The sequence below is a fragment of the Labeo rohita genome, chromosome 6, assembly GCF_022985175.1.
Source record: "Labeo rohita strain BAU-BD-2019 chromosome 6, IGBB_LRoh.1.0, whole genome shotgun sequence".
Lineage (NCBI taxonomy): Eukaryota > Metazoa > Chordata > Actinopteri > Cypriniformes > Cyprinidae > Labeo > Labeo rohita.
In genome coordinates, this window is record NC_066874.1 from 35,499,669 (window position 1) to 35,519,648 (window position 19,980).

Sequence of the window (19,980 nt, forward strand, 5' to 3'; positions counted from 1 at the left end):
CGGCATTAAATGACCGACGGAGAAACCGTAAATCACAAGCCATCCCAACTAGGCCACATCCACTGGTGTAAACAGCTCCGTGTGGCGTCGCTCCTCAAGTCTCGCGTGAATGCGTCACGCGGTGACTTGTGTCGTCCAATAAAATGACGCGGTTTCCGCTGCGCTCTTATTTCACCCTCAGATTGAGAAAGACGCGCAGCTCGAGTTCCGACTATCGTCGACGCGAAGTCTTCTTCAGACACACAGAAGCATATCAACAGCGAAACCGTTCATTTTAAAGCAACGTCTGTGTCTCGGAGGGATCCGTTTTTCTTTCCTTTGTTCAGAGTTACGCGTCTCACCGACCGGCTTCGACGGGAATCACAGGACACGGCAGCGAGCACGAGCGACATACCGGCAAACAAAGAAACCCGTTTGTGCGCGACATCAACCCTCATCACCCGTTAGTTATGAGTCATGTGGCCGTCGAAAATGTGCACGGTCTAGACCAGCAGGTAAGCCGGGTTCGACAGCGGGGTTTTGGGGCCGTTTTGGGTTCAGCCGGCGGGTGGATGAAGTTGTAAAGCGGCGCTGCGTGTTTAAGATGGAGGTGCTGCTGTAGATGGAGCGGATGATGGGGATGATGGCGGAGCTGCGGCGCGTTTGTTTGTCACACGCGGCTGCGTTTAGCGCAGCGTTCACGGGACGCTTTAACAAACGGGCTGTGGCGGGTTTTCAGGTGCGGATTTAAGCGTAGTTCACAGGCGGCTGGCGAGACCTCGTTCCGACGCACAGCACAAATAAAGGCATCGCGATCGAGCAGGAAAACTTTCAGCCGGTGGATTTATGGCCTGGTGTCGAGGTTCTTCGGGCCCTTTTGTCTCGCCGGCTCTTTATTTTTGTAGGGCCCATTTGTTGGCCTTCCACTTCTCAATAACGCGGTTTCATTGGTGAGCGTTGGATGATTCCGCACGGACATGAATATATACAAATATATATATATATATATGTAGCGTCATTTAACGAGTCAAAATAAAAGATCCGGCGAATGTGAGTGTTCGGTTCGCGTCGACACGCGCTGTGAATGTTCATTCGAGCTCATTTCGTGATACGTGGCTTTTATTCCGTCCTTTTGGCTCAAGTTTTGATTTTATTTCATTTGTCGCGGTATTCATCAGCGTAGCTTTGTGTTTGTTTAAATCCGTTTGCGGCTTAATTTGCAGGAAGCGTGTGCGTGATTTCACAGGTTTTAAGGTAGATGTTCTATTGTTGGCTTGAATAAAGTTGTTTATGATCTCAGTGTCCTTTTTCAACAAACTACAGCAGCTGCCGAATGTGCTCGCTCTCGCCCTCCGGTGGAAGCCGTTTTTCCTGCTCACACTGACCCCCGTTCAGCTTTTTAAGGTTTTTCTGCCCTCCATCACATCAACTCTGTCCAACAGATCTGGTTTCTCTTTCAGCTCGCTGCCCTAGACTTGAACTCCGCTGACGTTCAAGGAGTCACTGGAAGTGAGTATCTGTTTCTTAGTCCAGTTCACAGGTGCGTGTCCCAAAAGCGTCCTGGGCTAACGGTGATCGCAAGTTCTGTCGAACCCTAACTGGTGACTTTTGGGAAACGCACCCCAGACCTTTTCCTGACATCTTGTTTAATGGTGAGCTGTGCTCTGTCTGTTGTGTTTGGCGTGCTAACAGAGTCTGTCCTTCACCAGGGCGTTACATTCCACCTCATTTAAGGAACAAAGAAGCTTCCAAAAATGGTACGTACACTTCTTCTTCATCTTCTTGACTTGTCTGGCTAGCCCTGAAACTCCAGTGCCGTGGAAGACCGTAATTGTCTGACTTAAAGCCGCAGTGCTGTTTGTGTTTGTGGCTCCGCATGTCTGTAGGACGTCGCTCGCTTCCGTCCGGGTGCCGGTGCACTACTGCGCTTGATGTGCCGCTCCCGTGTGCATGTCGCCGCGCTGTTGTTCAGTACGCATCCTGACCCAAAATCGAGTGGTTTTCCACTGGCATTTTGGTCATTTTGTCCCCCCTCCATCTTTTGTCCAATGACACAAGTGATCGGTACGCTGGCATGCCAAAAAATAATAACACAAAAATGTGCGTCTAAAATTCACCCAGGGCTTGTCTGAACCGTACTGGCCGTGGCAGTTTAGGTTTCCGTCGAGATGCTCCGTGATCATTAGTCTTATCCTTGTGACGAGGCTGTTTGGCCCAGCGCCCTCCTGACTATACGTTTTTTCTTTTAGCAGGAGCTTATTCCTCTGGTAGACAGAGCGGTTACTCAGTGGCACCAGGAAGGAGCTGTAAGTTTCTATTATGACAGCCTTTGGCTAGAGAGAGACTTTGAGGGGAAAGTCCTCAAATGTGCATGATTCCACGATTAATTCTCAGCACACACTTGGAATCGTAACAGGTTATTTTGGCCGCATGTGTTTCCAATACAAGATTGAAAATGTCGTCCACAGGCTTTAAAGATCACTTTTGTTCAAAGACCCCACTCAGATGAGGGGGACACATTTGTAGTAGATGCTCCCTTGTCTGCACTTACTTTAATCCTCTGCAACGTCAGCGTAGTCGGTCAAGTCGAGGGCCGGTTGCAGACCACCTAACTAGGGCCGAAAAGTGCAAATCCACGCCCCACTTGACTAACTGCTTTGCTTTTGGCGATCCATTCCCCAGAAAGCTCAGCTTCATGTCACGACCGATTGAACGTTTCTAGCACACGTGTGTTAAATAACCCTGTCCTCGCGCTCTTTCGCACAGATTCTCCCGGAGGATGGGATAACGGACGCAGCAACGGCTTCGTGAACGGCTACCACGACGGCCGCGACACCCGCATGAACGGGGGCAACGGCTTCGGCGGCCGCGGCCCGATTCGCAACGACCGCGGCGGAAGAGGTGGCTACAGAGGTAAAACCGGCGGCTCCTACAACCCCATCCAGCCAATGCAGAGCGCAGGCAGGTGTCTTCACCAGATGTCTGAGAAAGCTTGCTTTGCTGTTCGACCACAGGACTTGCATTGCTGCTTTTTGACAGTAACCGCCTCTCTTTATTAGGGTTCGGTTATGACAACAAAGATGGCGGTGGGTGGAATGCCCCAAAAGACAATGCCTACAACAGCTTCGGCGGCCGCTCTGACAGAGGCAAATCGTCTTTCTTCAATGACCGTGGGTCTTCATCCAGGGGCCGGTGAGCGTTGTTTTCTTTTTTTTTTTTTTTTTTTTTTATGTATTTATTTATTTATTTTTGCTTGCGTTGTCTCCTTATAGAATGAACTTTAACTTGATGGAAGTCTCTGTAAGTCCTGGATTTGGCTAAAGCAGTGTTGTGTTTGGCAGGTACGAGCGTGGCGGTTTTGGCGGCGGCGGGAACAGCCGATGGGTGGAGGACTCTAGAGATGATGAAGATTGGTCCAAACCGTTGCCTCCCAATGAGCGTCTGGAACAGTGAGTGTTGCAGTTTGGACATGACGCTGCTTTTAGGTTCCTGTGAAGGTGTTGCTGCTTCCCTGTCCTTTTTTTTTTTTTTTTTTTTTTTTTTAAATAAGTTCATAAGTGAAGAGCAACAGACTGACGTAGTTATGACGTGGTGTCATTCACAGGTGCTAATCTCATAAATGCAATCATGATGGCCTGTTGGTTGCATGTGTTTTTTAAACCAAAGTGGTGTTGTGTTTGACACTTTTTTTTTTTTTTTTTTTTTCTCTCCCTGTTTTCTTGCAGTGAGCTGTTCTCTGGAAGCAACACAGGGATTAACTTTGAAAAATACGATGACATTCCTGTTGAAGCCACAGGCCACAACTGTCCACAACACATTGAGAGTGTGAGTCCCCAATCAAGCAGCTGACTTTCAAATAAATGTTTTTTTTTTTTTTTTTTTTTTTTTTTTTTTTTTTGTTTGTTTAAATTCAGTGTTTTTTTGGGGTTTTTTTGTACTACAGTTCCATGATGTAGATATGGGAGAGATCGTTATGGGTAATATAACTCTGAGCCGCTACACACGGCCCACTCCCGTGCAGAAGCATGCAATTCCCATCATCAAGTCTAAGAGAGACCTGATGGCGTGCGCACAGACAGGTGAGACGTCGGCTTAGTTGTGTTTTTTTATTTATTTATTTTTTTTGTGGGTAAGTGCTTTTATGACGTTGTCTTTGTTACTTTAACTAGGTTCTGGTAAGACTGCAGCCTTCTTGTTGCCAGTCCTGAGCCAGATTTACACTGATGGACCAGGAGAGGCACTTCAGGCTGTGAAGAACAGTGCACAGGTAGCACTTCCTGTTAGTTCGGCAACTGATAAAGAACTGGCTCTCTACTTTTTGTTGTGTAGTTTAAATGGGTGCATCCTTGTCCTTAGGAAAATGGGAAGTATGGCCGCCGTAAGCAGTATCCCATTTCGCTAGTTTTAGCCCCAACGAGGGAACTGGCTCTCCAGATCTACGACGAGGCCAGAAAGGTAATAAAGAACCTAACCAGGACATGGTGTCATTGGAACGTCCCGTCTGTTGAAGTGCGTTTAAACCTTTCTTTTCTTACCCCTTTTCTAGTTTGCTTACCGCTCTCATGTGCGGCCCTGTGTGGTGTATGGAGGTGCTGATATTGGCCAGCAGATTCGTGATCTGGAGAGAGGCTGCCATCTGCTGGTGGCCACGCCTGGTCGTCTGGTGGACATGATGGAGAGGGGCAAGATTGGCCTGGACTACTGCAAGTATGTCAATGATCTGTGGCACTTTTTGCCTCTGTGGAACGTGGTGGTGTTTGCTATGTGCAGTTGCGTTCCTGTCCGGTTGTAATCCAAACCTATGCACTTCGGTTCTTTTCGGTTGCTTAAATGAGCCCCTGTTTTAGGTTGCCACTGTTTTGTGTCTCGACCGTGAGCTGTGTGTTTTTGTCACTAGTTACTTGGTGCTGGATGAAGCAGACAGGATGTTGGACATGGGCTTTGAGCCACAGATCCGCCGTATCGTCGAGCAGGACACCATGCCGCCCAAAGGGCTTCGCCAGACCATGATGTTCAGTGCCACCTTCCCCAAGGAGATCCAGGTGAGTGTTTCAGGCTGATGTCTTTAAGACGCATGGTGGTGTTATGGCCTCAGGATGGCTCTGGCTTGCCTTGTTTATTAGACTTGTCTGAAGAGTGGTGTGTTGTTTTTTTTTTTTTTTTTTTTTTTTTTTTTTTTTTTTTTTTTCTCCTCTTCTCTCTCCCCCCTTAGATCTTGGCTCGTGACTTCCTGGAGGACTACATCTTCTTAGCAGTAGGCAGGGTTGGATCCACCTCTGAGAATATCACCCAGAAGGTGGTGTGGGTTGAAGAAAATGACAAGAGGTCCTTCCTTCTCGACTTGCTCAACGCCACAGGTACGTGCACCTGTTAATGGCCTCTGAACACTCGGCCTTCATTTGATTTTTAGTCGTTGCGGTCAATTTTAGTACGACCGTGACGGCGGGCGGCTTTTCACGCAGAATGCGTCCCGTCCGAGGAGATTAAATAATTGGCTTTTGTGAGCGGACGAAACTCATCTGTAGGTTGAAGTCGCTGTCCGAGGTCTTTTGGGGTCGAGTACAATGGGAGAGTTAATTGATTTTGAAAGCGGTTCTGTAAACACCAGAAATACAACATTGAGTGAGCTAGCTATAGATACAGGAAATTGTGAATTGCATGCGTGCTCCACCACCTGAACGCAGAGCTTCATCTGAACCCATGTAAAGCATATCAAGACTGAAACTGCTATTTGTTGAAGCTCATCATGAGGTCTGATTTTATTCAGTTATTCCGAATGAGGTTCAGGACAGTACGGGGGAGAGCGTAGAAAAACCTGGTGAGTAGAGACGTTTATCCGTCCACCGGAAGTGGAACAAATGCAAGTCTCATCTCACGTCTTCATTTTGCTTAAACATTGTTTGTTTGTTTTTCCAACCCCCTCCCCTCCCATGTCCAATGAGATCTAGTTCTCATATGGCGTTAGGACTTTATTTCTCTTTTCTTTCCCTCCCCTGATATTTCTTTGGAATTAGTCATGCTTCTCTTTTCAGTGGTTGGATCTGTGCATGAAGTGGCATGTAAGCGATGCCATGTTGAATTGTAAAGCCATAAGACTGCTGTAATTCAGCAGGACAACACATGGTGGTTCAGCATGGCTGCGACTACAGTAGTCTTAAATTGAAGCAAGTTCACTTCTATGAGATCCAAATGCTTGTCACTTCCTGTTTGTCATACGTTGCCATTCATTAGCCCATACTCCTCGGCTGAAGTCCGTTGTTGATGGTCTTCGTCTCGTCCGCCAGGTAAAGACTCTTTGACTTTGGTGTTCGTTGAGACCAAGAAGGGAGCGGACGCTCTCGAGGACTTCCTGTACCGCGAAGGTTACGCCTGCACCAGTATCCACGGCGACCGCTCCCAGAGAGACCGAGAGGAAGCGCTCCACCAGTTCCGTTCAGGGAGGTGCCCCATCTTGGTTGCCACGGCTGTACGTATGTCTCCTTTCCCTTGTCAAATCTTCGGTGTATTTCAGTGCAAGTCTCAAAGCGTTTTGTTCCGCAGGTGGCCGCTCGCGGTCTGGACATCTCCAACGTGAAACACGTCATTAACTTCGACCTGCCGAGTGACATCGAGGAGTACGTCCACCGCATCGGGCGTACCGGTCGCGTGGGCAACCTCGGTAATTGCGACGGCGACACGCTCGCTGCAGTGTATAATGGACCGTTTATCTGCTGTTTAGCGTCAGGTCGTAACGCATCCAAATTCAAATTGGTTTTGTTCGGTTGTCACAGGTCTTGCCACGTCGTTCTTCAATGACAAGAATGGCAACATCACCAAGGACCTGCTGGACATCTTGGTGGAGGCCAAACAGGAAGTACCATCCTGGCTGGAGAGCCTGGCCTATGAGCACCAGCACAAGAGTAGCAGCCGCGGGCGCTCCAAGAGGTGAGGCATACGTTTTGTTTGGGTTTTTTTTTTTTTTTTTGGTAGTTAAGCTCGTCCCCTGGGGACCCCGTTAAAACGCTTTGGTGTTTTTCAGGTTTTCTGGCGGATTTGGTGCCAGAGACTACCGTCAGACCAGTAACAACGCCAGCAGCGGAGGCTTCGGGAGTCGCGGCGGCCGCAACACCGGCGGTCATGGTGGCAACCGTGGATTTGGCGGTGGTAAGGGTCGGTTTCGCTCAGGAACGCCCTCATTGGGGGGATAGGCCTCGGTGGCTTTTATCACTTGCTTTTTTTTTTTTTCCTCCAGTTCCGTTGCGTGACGGCGTGGTTGCAGAGTGCTCGTGACTAACCTCCTGGTTCTGTTCCTCAGGTGGCTTCGGTAACTTCTACAACAGTGACGGCTATGGAGGAAACTACTCCCAGGTGGACTGGTGGGGAAACTAAGACTCGTTCCTTCACCTCTTCACTCCCCACGACGACAGTGGATCACCATGCCAAACTCACTGAACGGAAACCACATGTACCATAGCCAGACTATATACCCTGTGTAGCTTTGAAGAACTTTGCAGTACATTACCAGCTGTGATTCTCTGACCACATCCGGAGAGGCTTGAACTCCGTGGGACGCGGGGATGCCGGGATATCTGGAGGTTCGACCGTAGCGGCAAGCGGTCTCGTGATGTGCTCGAGCGTACTGAAGGGGGAACGGAGGCAGAAGTTTGCTTTAGATTCTTGGACTCTAGTTTTCCACTACATCTCATTTCTTTATACTAAACGAGAATCATTTGTTTGTTAATGTACTGTGCCTTTAAATTTAGACTCGCTGTGTTTTGTTTGTTTTCTGTTCTCCTTTTTAAATGTCTGGCTGGCAGTTGTTTTCCCCTCTCCTTTTTTTTGTTTTCTTTTCGTTTTCTTCCCCCTCGAAAGATTTGTTTGGATGGTTCTAACAAACTAAGCTTGGATGTAATCAAACCTTGGCAAAGTCTGGGATGGTCTGTCACAACCTCATTTTGAACTGAAATTTTTAACGGGGTCGCCGGTGCTGGCGTCGCGGAGGCCTCACCCCCCCCCCCCCCCCCTCTCTCCATTGGCTTGAATTCTCTTGTGTGGTAAAACTATCGCAAGGGAGTTAAAAATACTGAATGTTGGAAGGAAAAGATCTCGCTCACTCTATCCTGGACCGGTATCTATTAAGAGAGACGACAGTCTTCTGAGAAAGAAACCAAGCCATTCCAGTATATTATCTTAAATTTCTTTGTTGTGATGAACCGCGTCTGCCTCCCGCCACTCCGCTCCGTTAACCGCACCGTTGAGGCAGCTAGTTCAGTGCCACAAGCTAGCTGTTTAGTGGTGTTGAATTCAAATCTTTAGTTGTTGGTTTTTTTTTTTTTTTTTTTTTTTTTTTTTTTTTTTTTTGCTTCCTTGAACTGTTCTGGAGGTGGCAATTGGATATATCGTTTTCTTCCTTCGAAATCCTTTCTCGAAGCCGACTAATGGTGGGCTTGTGGCAACTTCCATAGCGAAGAGTTCAAATGGCTACTCTAGGACCACGACGTCAGAGCGGACCGGCCCAGAAAGCCCGGCTCGTCTCTGAAGAAATCCGCATGCTAGTGTTCTTGTTTTTTGGTCAAGGAGATTTTCAAACCGACTTCTGCAGCAGGCTTTTACGTTCGTTCCAAGTACGATTCGTTCACGTTTTTGTTTTTCTCTTTTTCAAGCTGCGTTGAATTCCGAAAGACATCCTCGGCTTTACTCTCGAGACACGGCTCCCTCGCGGCCCCCAGATATCAGGGCGGACCGGGGTCGGTAGAATTCGGCGTAGGCGACAGGAAACCGCACGAGACGCGGTGCGGGGGTGCGGTTTTGCGGCGAAAACCGGACTCGTACGGGTCGGTTTGTAGTGGAGGAGGTTTCCGTGGCGTCCTGGCCAAAGACGGGCTTCTGTCGAGCTCCCGTGCGCCCTTTTCTCGTATGTTACTGCGGCGGCGTGGCCGTCCGATGAGGGTGGGTGGGTGGGATTGCGTTTAACTGAAGTGCAATAGATTTACTCTCAAGCGTGTTGTGCCTTTTGACATGAATTTGGAAAAGGTGACCTGAAGCTGATGCGTTGACAGTATTGTGGTAACTTGAGAGCAGTGGTGCTACTTTGGCCCTTCTGTGTTACTTAGGCCCATCAAGTTTTACAAAAGTTGTTTTATTGCACATCTAGGGTTTTATATAAGTGTCTTGAGTGCATGTCCTTAAGCTTCCAAATGTTGTGTGTGAAGATTGTGAAAACGCAGCTTGTTTACAAAAGGGGAAGGGTTCTCCAATAGTTAACCAGGATTGATTTGGGACCAGGGGGATTAGCAGTGGGGAATTTAGCTATTTGCACAGATTACTAGATTCTACTTTTGCTGCTAGTTTGTGTAATTTATTAAGCATTTTTGAGAAATATTTATTTTTATAAGCCTAAAAGTGATAGTTTCAAGTAACTTGACCAAAAGACAGTACAAAAACACTGGCACTTGAATGTTGAATGTCACCCGTATGCGTGAAATTTATATTTTTCGGGGTAGTGTGAGCTTTTTAATGTTTAAGGTCATTTTGGACTCTGCCGAAATCCACATCTGTAATTGGTCTCTCTGACTAAACGTTTCAATCCGATCGATCGAACTCTGAATTGGCAGCCGAAATTTGAACGATAAAACAACCATGCCAAGGTTTGGAAAAAGTTACAGAAATATTTTTGTAAATGTGTATCAGTGCAACGTGTTCAGATTCTCCAGTTTTTTTGTTTTGTTTTTGTTTTGTTTGTTTGTTATTCCGATTATTTATTTTCTTTTTTTTTTTTTTTTTTTTTTTTTTTTTTTTTCCCTTTTTAATTTTATTTGTACCCCCAGTGAATGTCTGGCACACGGCAATCTTAAGTAACAAAAAAAAACATGTGGTTATTCTCTATTGTTGCATTTGCATATTGGGCTATGGCGGTGGTGTTCTCTGACAGGTTTGGCTGAAGATTCAGTCTTAATTACAGAAACCGTTATGGGTGACGCGTTTAAAGCGTGAAATGAGAGGCTTTTAATTTGACCTGATCATGTGGAAGAACATCACCGGAGCCCTTAGAATTAGAATATTTGCTTTATGTACTAGTTTAGAGGCTGTGCACTGCACGAAAAATGAAATGTGTGTTTATTGTATTTTACCAAATTAAAGTTGGAAATTGCAAATACAGAAACTGCTCAGACATCTTAATTGAGTGAAAACTAAAACCCTGCCATTACCTTAATGGATAATTCATTTACTTACTTTCATGTTGTTCCAAAACTATATTCTCAGTCAATGCAGTGATCGGTAGATTGATTACAATGTAGTTTCAATAGCAGAGGGGAAATTGCCTTTTTCCTGATTGTTGATTTTTAGTTTTCTAACTTGTCTTGCATTTTAAAATCACAAAGTAAGAACATTTTATAGGACTTCGTTCATATTTGTGACGAAATCTGATCTTTTATGCAAATACATGGTTCCTTACATTTAAAATCTTTTACAGCAATGTTCTTGGGTCGTCAGGGTTTTTACACTAGACGTGTTGCTGACTTTATTCATACCATTCAGAGTTGTACATGTACTGTAAGTACAGGTTGAGCAAATTCTGATCTGTAAATTTGACATGTAACCAATAAAAAAAATTAAGGGTCACCTCTTGACTGAATTGAAAAAAAAAAAAAAAAAAGTCGATGCGGTTTAAATATAATCTTTTTTTTTTTTTTTTTTTTTTTTTTTTTTTTTTTTTTTTTTTTTTTTTTTTTTTTTGAAGACAAAAACCCTAATGCCAATGACATATTTTGTTAGTAACAATGCCAGAAGAAATTTTGCATGATCAGTCTAGTGTGACCAGTTCTAATTTACTTGCCCAATTATTATTATTATTATTATTTATCTTTTTCACTTGTAAAACATATTTACAGCATTTACGTCTGCTTTAGTCCATTCCACATATGCCCCATGTATTTGTCTGAATAATGGCCCTTAAGTTGTGCTATATTTATATTTATACTGGCAAATCGTTCACGGCCTGGCAGTACGTTCCCATCTGTACGATCATAATATCAGACAATAACATTAACTGCACCGGATATCGGCTAATTATACCTAGCTGTTAAGATGTTACAGTTAGCTAATTCTGTGAAGCATCACAAAATATGTGTGGCTATGGTTAATATTTCTACTGATGTCATTTGATTTAAAGAAATAAACACCTTACCTCCGTGAGAAAAGCGCGCCGATTTTGCATGCGCTGTTCTACGCACGCACGTGAATGACGTCGGCATCATAAATTTAAATGGAAAAAAAAAAGATGATGATGATGGTTCAAGTTGTCAGTTGGGCAATTTTAATTTCTGAAATCAGGACAATTGTCCCCATCACCTTTTCAGCTACGTTTGTGTTAATTTTGTAAACTACAATGTCCGACTGGTGAATGATTCACTCGTTTGAGTCGATTCTGTTCAGTGAATTCCAGTTTGCAAAACGGTTCGCGATGTCGTTTGAATCATTCCGACAGTTCATTCGCGCATCGAGTCGTTTGGGACGGTAAATTACGCGCAAAGAACACAAAGTACAAAAAATGCTGTGTAGAGTGAAATATTGACCTACAAACCAATGAAAACTAGTCTGAAATGTGTCGTGCCGTGATGAAGACGAACTTTATTAAGATCAACACCTGCAGCTCATGAACGACTAAGGTAAACTACAGCACACATCGCCTGCTAAAACTACCAACAAATGTGTTTAGACACGCACCAGTGTATTATAATATTAAACTCATTTTGAACTTGAAAAGCCCTTGCTGAATTTGATCTCGAGAATTTCATCAGCCTTGTTTGTTTGTTTGTTTTTTGTACCATAGTATTCTTTGACACCACAGTACATGAATTTGGGTAACTACTGCATAGCATTGTATAGAAGTATTATGGTAAAACCGTCTGCTATATCATAGGTTCTAATAATTATGTCCTATTACTAATACTTTACTAATTACTAATACTAATACTAGGTAATAATACTTCTTCTGTAGATGGTCTTTGATCGTGAATTCAGTCTAAACACATTATTAACACTCTAATATTTAATGACCTTTACATTGTGTTTCTACTCGAAATTCATTTCAGCGTTTTCCTGGAGTCTCCCTAAACCGATTTAGACCTGCTTTCCTCCTTATACAATTCTTGACATATTATGACAATATGATGTAATGACAATAAAAATGACAACATTTAGAATAATAGTTTGGCATCAGAATGTGTTTTCTAGTTGTTATGAAGAGCTGAACTTCACCTCTGCTTAGTGAAATCAGAATGGGTTACGGTTAGGGTTGGGTGTGACAGAGAACAAGGAGAACATTCAATTTTTTGAATTTTGAAGTAAAAATGTGGTGAAATGTAAACTATCCATTAATGAACTCACCTTTGACATGCAGTTTATCAGAGCATGAGACTCTCAACACACACACACAAGACACCGCATAAGCTGTTCAAATGTGCATTTACACTTACATTTAATGATGAAGATGCTTTTGTCCAAGGCCACTTGTAAACGAGGAACATCACAAGCAATTTGTCATAGGAGCCAACAATATTTGCGGTGCACAATGGCAAGTTTAAAGTACAAGCTGATCTTAGTTCACAAGCTTGAGTGGAACAGAACACGATTTTATTGAACTGATGGAATATATCAATAATAGCAGATGTTGTGTGTCTTTGTTCATGGTTGTGGATTAGTGAAGTGTCTTCAGCCGTTGTGATGGTGTTAACAGGTCGTGTGGAGGTTGCCAGCTCATTCCTCCGGAGAGGAGAGGCTGAAGGTTTTGGAAAGCGTTTGTGCCTCGTCGTGAAGGAACTGTCACGCGTTGGACGTGCGGCGCGTATCGAGGTAGGAGAGAGCGCGGTCGCGGAGGCGCTGCTGAAGGCCAAGGTCAAAACCTTGAATTCGACGCTAGTAGCTACAGATGAAATCTGCAATATTCTGCCGACAGATAAAATCACATTTCATACATTATAGTACATTCAAAATTTATACATTTTTAAACCTATTCGTATTAAAGCAACAATACGTGATGACGTTCTGTATATTTAGCTTTCAGTATACTATAGGGCTGTAGCTATCCATTATTCTAGTCACGAGTATTCTACCGATTATTCCATCGAGTAATCGGATAAGAAGTCATTTTCTTTATTAAAGAGCAATACTAAATAAGCGAGAGAAAATAAGATAGATCTCTTAAAATGAACAACTAATTTGTTTACTTTTTGTTTTTATTGCTGAAATTTCATACATTAATAACCATGAAAACTAAACCCATTTAATGCACTTACATGCCAAATAAATAAAAATACAAAAATCAGTTTCACATTACTTTAGAAAAAGGTAAACATTACAACCGAAAACGAAGTCAAGAAATTGAGGCATTTAGATGTAGGCGTAATGAATGCATTTAACTTGCAGTTGCAAATGCATAAATAATATTTTGTTACTTAAAACAAAACACTGAATACTGATATTTGCATGTATTTTCAAAATGAAGACACTTTAAATGTGAAATCAAAACCGCCAGTAGGTGGCAGCAAGTCGCTGTTCAGTAAGTGAGTCATTGCGATTGAACTGAATCATTTAACGTATGATTCATTCAAGAACGAAACACCGTCATGTTGCTCAAAGATGCAAAACAGTGCTGTGGCTGTGTTCGGAATGGGTATTTGTTGGCGAAATAGAGCAGAAACAGGCAATATGCTTTCTAAAACGTAAGTCTTTTGGTATTAACTTTTTGTTTATTGATGAACTGTTGCATAAAATCTCTATCACATTTGTACTCGTGCTGAGACTCTTCGTTCGATGTTCACTAACTTCCTGTGTCACAGAGAGAGAATGAGACAATTAACATGAATGTCACTTAGTCTTTCACCAAACGTAGCTAAGCTAACTTAGAGACATCATAACTAACCACCATTAATTTACTATATATAGTTCCGTGTGTAGTTACAGTAAATGGACTAAACGAATCGTTTCAGCCCTAGTATACTATTCTTAAGATGAAAATGTTTGTGTTGCGAATGATTGCATGGCAGCTAAGTAGACAACATCAAAAAAAAATTCAGGAACAATTATTAAGGGGACGAAAAGATTGGAGAGAAGAAAGACAGCAAAATGAGTAAAGTAAAATAAGGAAGAAGACAAAGTGGAAAAAAAAAAAATTAATATTTGTCAAGTGCACTAAATTGATAAGCACATGTATTATGTATATTCTTTAAAGAGTTAAGCCTCTGACCCTAATTACACCTCTATCGAAAGACTGGAATTACATTATAATATCTGGAAAGAACAACTGCTATTTATGTCCACTGCAGTGATTAACAATAGAAACTAGATGTTAAAGTGTCAAATCAGGAGTCACTTTTATTTACAATGTAAACATTCCCCATAAACAGACAGCGAGTGAACAAACAAATATACATCCGCTGGCTGACGGCGACGCCGGAACAGCACACGAATCTCACAGTTTTACAAGACGTCTGAATTAAGGCCATGAAAATACAACAGTAACGTCACAGTGAACAAAGAACCTCTACAAGCATTAGCAGACAATAATAATTATCCATCCATTTTGCAGCGGTTTGAGTTTTCACAGATGAAAATCACGAACAGAAGCATCCCAGTGTTTCAGACGACTCTCGGCGTAAAAAGTGCACGCTTCTGTAAAGAATATAAGCTCACTTTCACCCCGTATCATCAAACTCACAACTACTAAGTGAGCGAAGAAGCCACCAAGTCACGACCGGTTAACTGAGCGTACGGCGACGCGGCCGGTTTAGCGCCAGCCTATCACGAGGTGCATGATGGGAAGACGCTCTCCACAGCATCACCAGAAACCCGTTTCGACTCAGGAGGCGAGGCCGAGCAGGAAGCCGCCAACAAATCCACTCGAAACGACGATGTTTTTCTTCACAAATTCAGTGGCCTGAAAAACATGGAGGTTGGTGAGTGCAACTATTCATAACCAGACGAGGGCACTGCTACACGCAGAAAAGAGCTCCAGAACACGGAAGGGCAGTTTTTTTTAAAACTACTGAAGCAGAGGAAATCCATTATAAAGTCTTTTCAAGGTGTTTAAAGGTAGCATCTTCACAACACACTCATTCATACTGTTTTAAAGCGTCTTCACCTCCTCAATAAACGTGTTGATCTCAGGTGCGGCTTTATTGGCTTTTTTCTTCAGACGTCTCTTTGCGGTATTAACATCTTTCTCCACTTTCTTCCAGTCAACTTGGACGTAGCCGCTGTGATTGGCTATCTGCAAGACAAAAAACCGTTCGGGTCACATCGCGCCACAGTAACGCAAGGAAGGGCGAGCGCACGGTTCTCGGTTCTTGCCTGTAACAGCAGAAATCCTCCTCCGACGGCGGTGGCGGCGATCTTCCCCACCCGCTGAAACAGATACCCCGCACACCTGCGGACCGAGTCAGCTCTGATGATTTATACACCCTACAGATTGTGTCAAAGCAGTTTTACAGTACTAAACAGGAAAATGATGTATTGATAATGCAAGTGGACAATAGTAACAGTTTTTTCGGTGAAAGTGGCTTCATGAATTCAGTGACATCATCAACGTCAACAGCAGCACTTGAGTTACTCATCAGAGCCACGTGATCACCTAAACATCTCAGTGTGGGACTCACAGCACGAGCAAATGTTTCTGCGTGTTTGCAATGACAACCAAAATGAGAGATTTAAGAACGGATCATGAAGAACAACTGTAGAAGTACCAGCCCGTCATCCCACCCATCATGATCTGAGCGGCCACAGAATATTTCTCAGCGATGGGGCCGGAGTTGTTCCCGGACACGGCGCTCCACCACTGCTGCGTCCGCGCGTGTGTGCTCAGATCCACGATCTCGTAAGCCTCGTCTTCATCGTCCTGTGCTGCAGACGCCACTGTCGGGAGGAAACACGGACGGCGGGTCAAAGCCAAATACGGAGGATTATTACACATCTGAAGCGAACTGAACTCATCGGGAAACATTCGCGGCGCGCAGTGCGGCAGCGCAAACCTCATCACTCCGAGATTAAAACAATGAAATCTGACGATACTTGATGAGAACGTGACGTGTTTTAGCGAGATTCGCCCAACAGAACTGGTCTGTCAGCCGCTGCTTGAAGGAGACGCGGACGAAACTGAGACGAGCTCGTTCTCAGTGTCCGGCTCGTTTAACCTGGGAGTGTAAAACACTCGATTCTCATGCGTGTGTGACGGAAAACTCGCTCACCTCTGCCGTGTTGTTGTTCCGCCATTTTGGGTGCTGCGTGTGACGTCATGGCGTCAGGTGATGTTGACAGCTGCGAGCGCGTTTGCGCCGCCTACAGCCACGTCAATGTTTCAAACATCATGCAGTATGTCCGGTTATAATGACTGCGTTTTCATGGCCAGAACTCACAAACACACACGTGTATGTGTCTTGCGCGCTTACACGTTCGCCCTTGGTGTTGCTTTATTTCGTTTCGTTCTCGTATCTTACGTCTCCGTTGTATTTCGCAGGAGACTCACAACCCTACATAAGCCACCAGGATCCTTAAGACGTGTAGCTAAGGTCCTAACTGTGGCAGTCTTCTGTGTAGGGCTTGCCGTGTTCCACTGGACACTGGAGCACATTAGAATAGCTGAAGGATCGGGCCGAACGCTTAACCCCTGGCTGCACGACTGACTGTCAGTCCAGTTTCCCCATCTTATGAAAACCACACCTCTCCATTTGCATTTCATAACAAGGCAAACGAGCCGCTCGGTGTCCGCTGTTTCGGGGAATGGGGGTCGCGCGGAGCCGCTCGCCTTTCCCACGTATCGCGCGCAACGCTCGGCCGCTTTGGGTCGCGCATTCGAGCGATCGTTACAGGAAACGAAATTGCCTAAAGGATTGGACCACAACATTTTGGGACAAGGCCAGTGACGTGCTCGCGTTCTCGGCGGCGATTGGCTGCCGAGCCCGGGAGGGCGTGGCGACGGCGACGGCGTGGGTTCGCCTGTGTGACACAATTACAACAACTTTAATCTGGTGGCGAACACAACTTTGAGATTGTTTTCATACGTTCAGCGTTTCTAAGTGTGCACGGGCCGCAAGTCACGCATAAACATTGACCCGTCGCCGCCGCCGCAGCGGCACACAGTTTATTCCTACAAAACAATGTGAGAGGACGAGCCACTGGAGGGCCAACTCACTTCATACGGGGGTTTAGAAACCGAAGCGCGTTTTCCAGGAAAAAGTTTGCGTTTATTGTGGCTTTTGGACGCACGGAGCTCGCCTTCCCTCGACCTCACGGCGCGATTCCATGAAATCGTGCCGAGCGTCGCTCGCCGTCGCCGCTGCTGCTCGACGCCTCAGCGCTGCTGGTGATGAGGAGAAGAAAATGGCGGCGGGAAAAGCGAGTGAACCCGAGGAGGACTCACCGCGGTTGAGCGCGCAGGAGAGCGACACTCTGGCCCGCATCGACAGGTCGGAACCGCCGCTCAGCGGAGCCCGCGGGCGTCTTTTCAGTGCTTTTCATTGTTTCTGGCTGTGAGATGTGTGACTTGATCCCGAGCCCCGTGTGTGTTTGTCTCTCTCGTTCGCAGCTCTCTGTTCGGATATCAGCGGCTTCATGAAGATGGCGCCAGCATGAAGGCCCTGCTCGTAAAGGTAAAGATGCGCGTTTGGACCAGCGCTTCGCACGCACGCTTCTCAGCGCACACGCACACATGCGATGCAAAATGACAGCGAGTGTCACGGTTTCCGAGCTCGAGGCTGTGCGCGACCTGGGTGTGAGTGCTGCGCGAGCGGCGACGCGTCCTTATTTTCTCCTCAGAGCTGCGCGGCTAGCCGTGGGGCTAGCGCGCTCGGTTTAGCCCGTCCGCCGGTGCTCGACGAGCCTCGGGCCGCGTCTCTGCCCTGCGATTGCACGACCGTCGTGCAGAAATCTCGTCCGCGCGGAGAACCTGGCGAACTCGGCGGCCGCCCGGGCTCTGTCAGAGTCGCTGGAGCTCAGGCGCGTCGCAGCTGTTCGCGTGCGATTCACCCGGCTCGTAAACGCGACGCGTTCAGCAGCGCATCCCTAGCCGTGTGCGTGTGTTTATTCTGTAGCTCGTATGTCGGGTGTCAGACGGGCTGCCGAGCTACAGCACTTCAAATCACTGAACGTATGATTTCAGGGTGAGTTCGTGCGTGCGGCCGCTCTCGGGCTTTATTTCCCTCAGCGACTGTGAGCTGAGCTCATCGAGCCCGTGGCGTCCGTCACACGCGTCTGTCAAACAGTGGCTCGGAGACACAACCAGCCTCACTTTTACTCAGAGACGTTGGTTTGTGTGCGGTGGTAATGGCTGCTTGGGTCGGCCCAAGATGGCGGGGTGGGGAGGGGTGAGAGCGCGTTATAATGCAGAAAGAGAAGCGAATAACGCTGCAGAATGTGCAGCACGCTAACATGCTACAGCCGAGCCCCGCTGCCTTGCGTTCGGAGCTTCGTGAAGGCTTGTGGGTAACCGGCCTCGTGTGAGAACACCTCCCTGTGTTGTGTTGTTGTGTTGTGTCGTCCAGCAGCGACCTGTAGTGAACACTACCGAGTGAACAAAGACTGAGTGCTGTCTGCATGAGGTCCTGCAGCTGATTTCTGACTCCGGTCCGGTTAGAAACCCGCAGCACCCGGTCAAGTGCTTCTGGGCTTCGTGTGCACGCTGTCTGGAGCTGTAGACCCATCTGCTGCACTCTCTCTCTTCTGTTGATCGCTGTGATGTCAAGACACATACGTGCGTTTACGTTGCTCATCAGTGGCGACAGACCTATATATCGCCCACATTTGTCCATATTCTGCTGTCACGCTTTGCGTCCTACATCTGCTTTTATATGTGCGGCCCTTGACCTCTGCTAATTGGTGTCAGCATTGACGGCACAGTTCAGTCCTGTGACTCTTTTGTTCGTCAGTGGAAGTCAAAAGAAGATGGGTTTTTTTGGTCCGTGCAATAAAGATCCAATGTTGTTTTGCATTGTATGAACAAAAACAGCTCAAACATTCATCGGAATATCTTCTTTTGCCTTTCACAGTAGAATCAAATGACATGAGGGAGAGTAAATGATGACAGAATGATTATTTTTGGGTGAACTGTCCCTTTAAGCAAGTGCCTCGCACTGGTCGAGCACCCATCTTCATCATCATCATCATCATCATCATCATCATCGTTGTCGTCGGCAGTATCGAGCGTGTCGTCAGGTGTCTCTTTCCCATCCAGACGTTTCCACCGTTGCATTGTCCTGTCTGCAGTCTTTATAATAACTGATTTAACCTGGGCGATTGTTTTTGTTTGACTGGGTTGTTTGTCTAGTCGTGTTGATGTTTGTGCTGTGCGTTGAGTTGTAGTTCACTAGAACGCCGTCCAAATGAAGTGTCTGTGATTATAATGTTGTTTTGTGTTGTGTACGTTACTGCTGTTGGCGTGATTCAGGCTCTTGATTATTTTAACAGACTTGTTGCCTCTTTGGATCTGAATTGCGTTTCTGTGTTGGACTCTGGTGTCTTTTATTAGCAGCATATCAATAACCTGATCAATAACCCAGTTTATCGATTTTAATCACGCGTGCACCGCTTTATGAAGACTTCCAATGTTCGTGGCTTTCAGTCTCGAATCTTTCTAACGTTATGATCTGCAGCGTGTGCTCATGAATGCGGGCAGTCTAATTTAGCTTGGGAGTGTGATCTGTGTATTCAAAATTACCACAGTTTTTCTGAATGTTGCCTCACTTCTTTTCTCTTCTGTGTTAGTGATAATGAAGTAAAGCCTTGAACTTGAAAAGCCAAATTAAAGACGAGCGAGGCGAATCACATCTGAAAGGTTTATTGGGCTGAATGAATTCGCTCCGGTGCAGCGGGTGGCGCTGCTCGAATGCGGAGCGATCGGCGAGAGAAACGCAGTGATGCTGATCGAGCAGCTGTCATGCGTTGGCTTTATGTCTGAACTGCGTGAAGTATGACACTGTAATGCTCAACCTGCTCTCTGTTTTAGATAGTGATGTGAATTGGACTGGGAAC

General features: G+C 45.7%; 3 protein-coding genes across 14 annotated transcripts in view; 2 read left to right on the plus strand and 1 right to left on the minus strand.

Moving 5' to 3' along the window:
• The first annotated feature begins 182 nt into the window (after positions 1 to 182).
• ddx3xb (DEAD-box helicase 3 X-linked b) lies at positions 183 to 10,581 on the plus strand. 10 transcript variants are annotated; one of them, XM_051112563.1, is made up of 20 exons: positions 183 to 494; positions 1,440 to 1,488; positions 1,689 to 1,736; positions 2,229 to 2,285; positions 2,746 to 2,940; positions 3,039 to 3,171; positions 3,321 to 3,428; positions 3,705 to 3,804; positions 3,923 to 4,058; positions 4,149 to 4,246; positions 4,336 to 4,434; positions 4,526 to 4,686; positions 4,877 to 5,021; positions 5,192 to 5,336; positions 5,747 to 5,797; positions 6,264 to 6,445; positions 6,520 to 6,637; positions 6,750 to 6,903; positions 6,998 to 7,128; positions 7,274 to 10,581. In XM_051112563.1, the coding sequence occupies exons 1-20, from the start codon at positions 450 to 452 to the stop codon at positions 7,345 to 7,347; spliced, it is 2,229 nt and encodes a 742-aa protein (XP_050968520.1). In that variant the 5' UTR covers positions 183 to 449; the 3' UTR covers positions 7,348 to 10,581. The 10 variants fall into 10 exon arrangements, with proteins under 10 accessions (XP_050968520.1, XP_050968522.1, XP_050968523.1 ...); XM_051112565.1 differs by having other exon boundaries at positions 6,998 to 7,122; XM_051112566.1 differs by having other exon boundaries at positions 2,746 to 2,892.
• A 3,727-nt stretch (positions 10,582 to 14,308) lies between these two features.
• Positions 14,309 to 16,867, minus strand: LOC127167064 (FUN14 domain-containing protein 1-like). 2 transcript variants are annotated; one of them, XM_051112890.1, is made up of 5 exons: positions 16,203 to 16,867; positions 15,702 to 15,870; positions 15,310 to 15,385; positions 15,101 to 15,229; positions 14,309 to 14,896 (listed from the first exon to the last, which is right to left on the minus strand). In XM_051112890.1, the coding sequence occupies exons 1-5, from the start codon at positions 16,249 to 16,251 to the stop codon at positions 14,819 to 14,821; spliced, it is 501 nt and encodes a 166-aa protein (XP_050968847.1). In that variant the 5' UTR covers positions 16,252 to 16,867; the 3' UTR covers positions 14,309 to 14,818. The 2 variants fall into 2 exon arrangements, with proteins under 2 accessions (XP_050968847.1, XP_050968846.1); XM_051112889.1 differs by lacking the exon at positions 16,203 to 16,867 and having other exon boundaries at positions 15,702 to 16,196.
• Positions 16,868 to 16,961: 94 nt separating this feature from the next.
• Positions 16,962 to 19,980, plus strand: part of kdm6al (lysine (K)-specific demethylase 6A, like) — a 28,744-nt gene continuing 25,725 nt past the window's right edge. For both annotated transcript variants that reach the window (XM_051112877.1, XM_051112879.1), the window contains exons 1-2: positions 16,962 to 17,420; positions 17,540 to 17,603. In XM_051112877.1, coding sequence (XP_050968834.1) covers positions 17,257 to 17,420; positions 17,540 to 17,603 — 228 coding nt within the window. In that variant the 5' untranslated portion in view covers positions 16,962 to 17,256. The remainder of the gene's footprint in view (positions 17,421 to 17,539; positions 17,604 to 19,980) is intronic.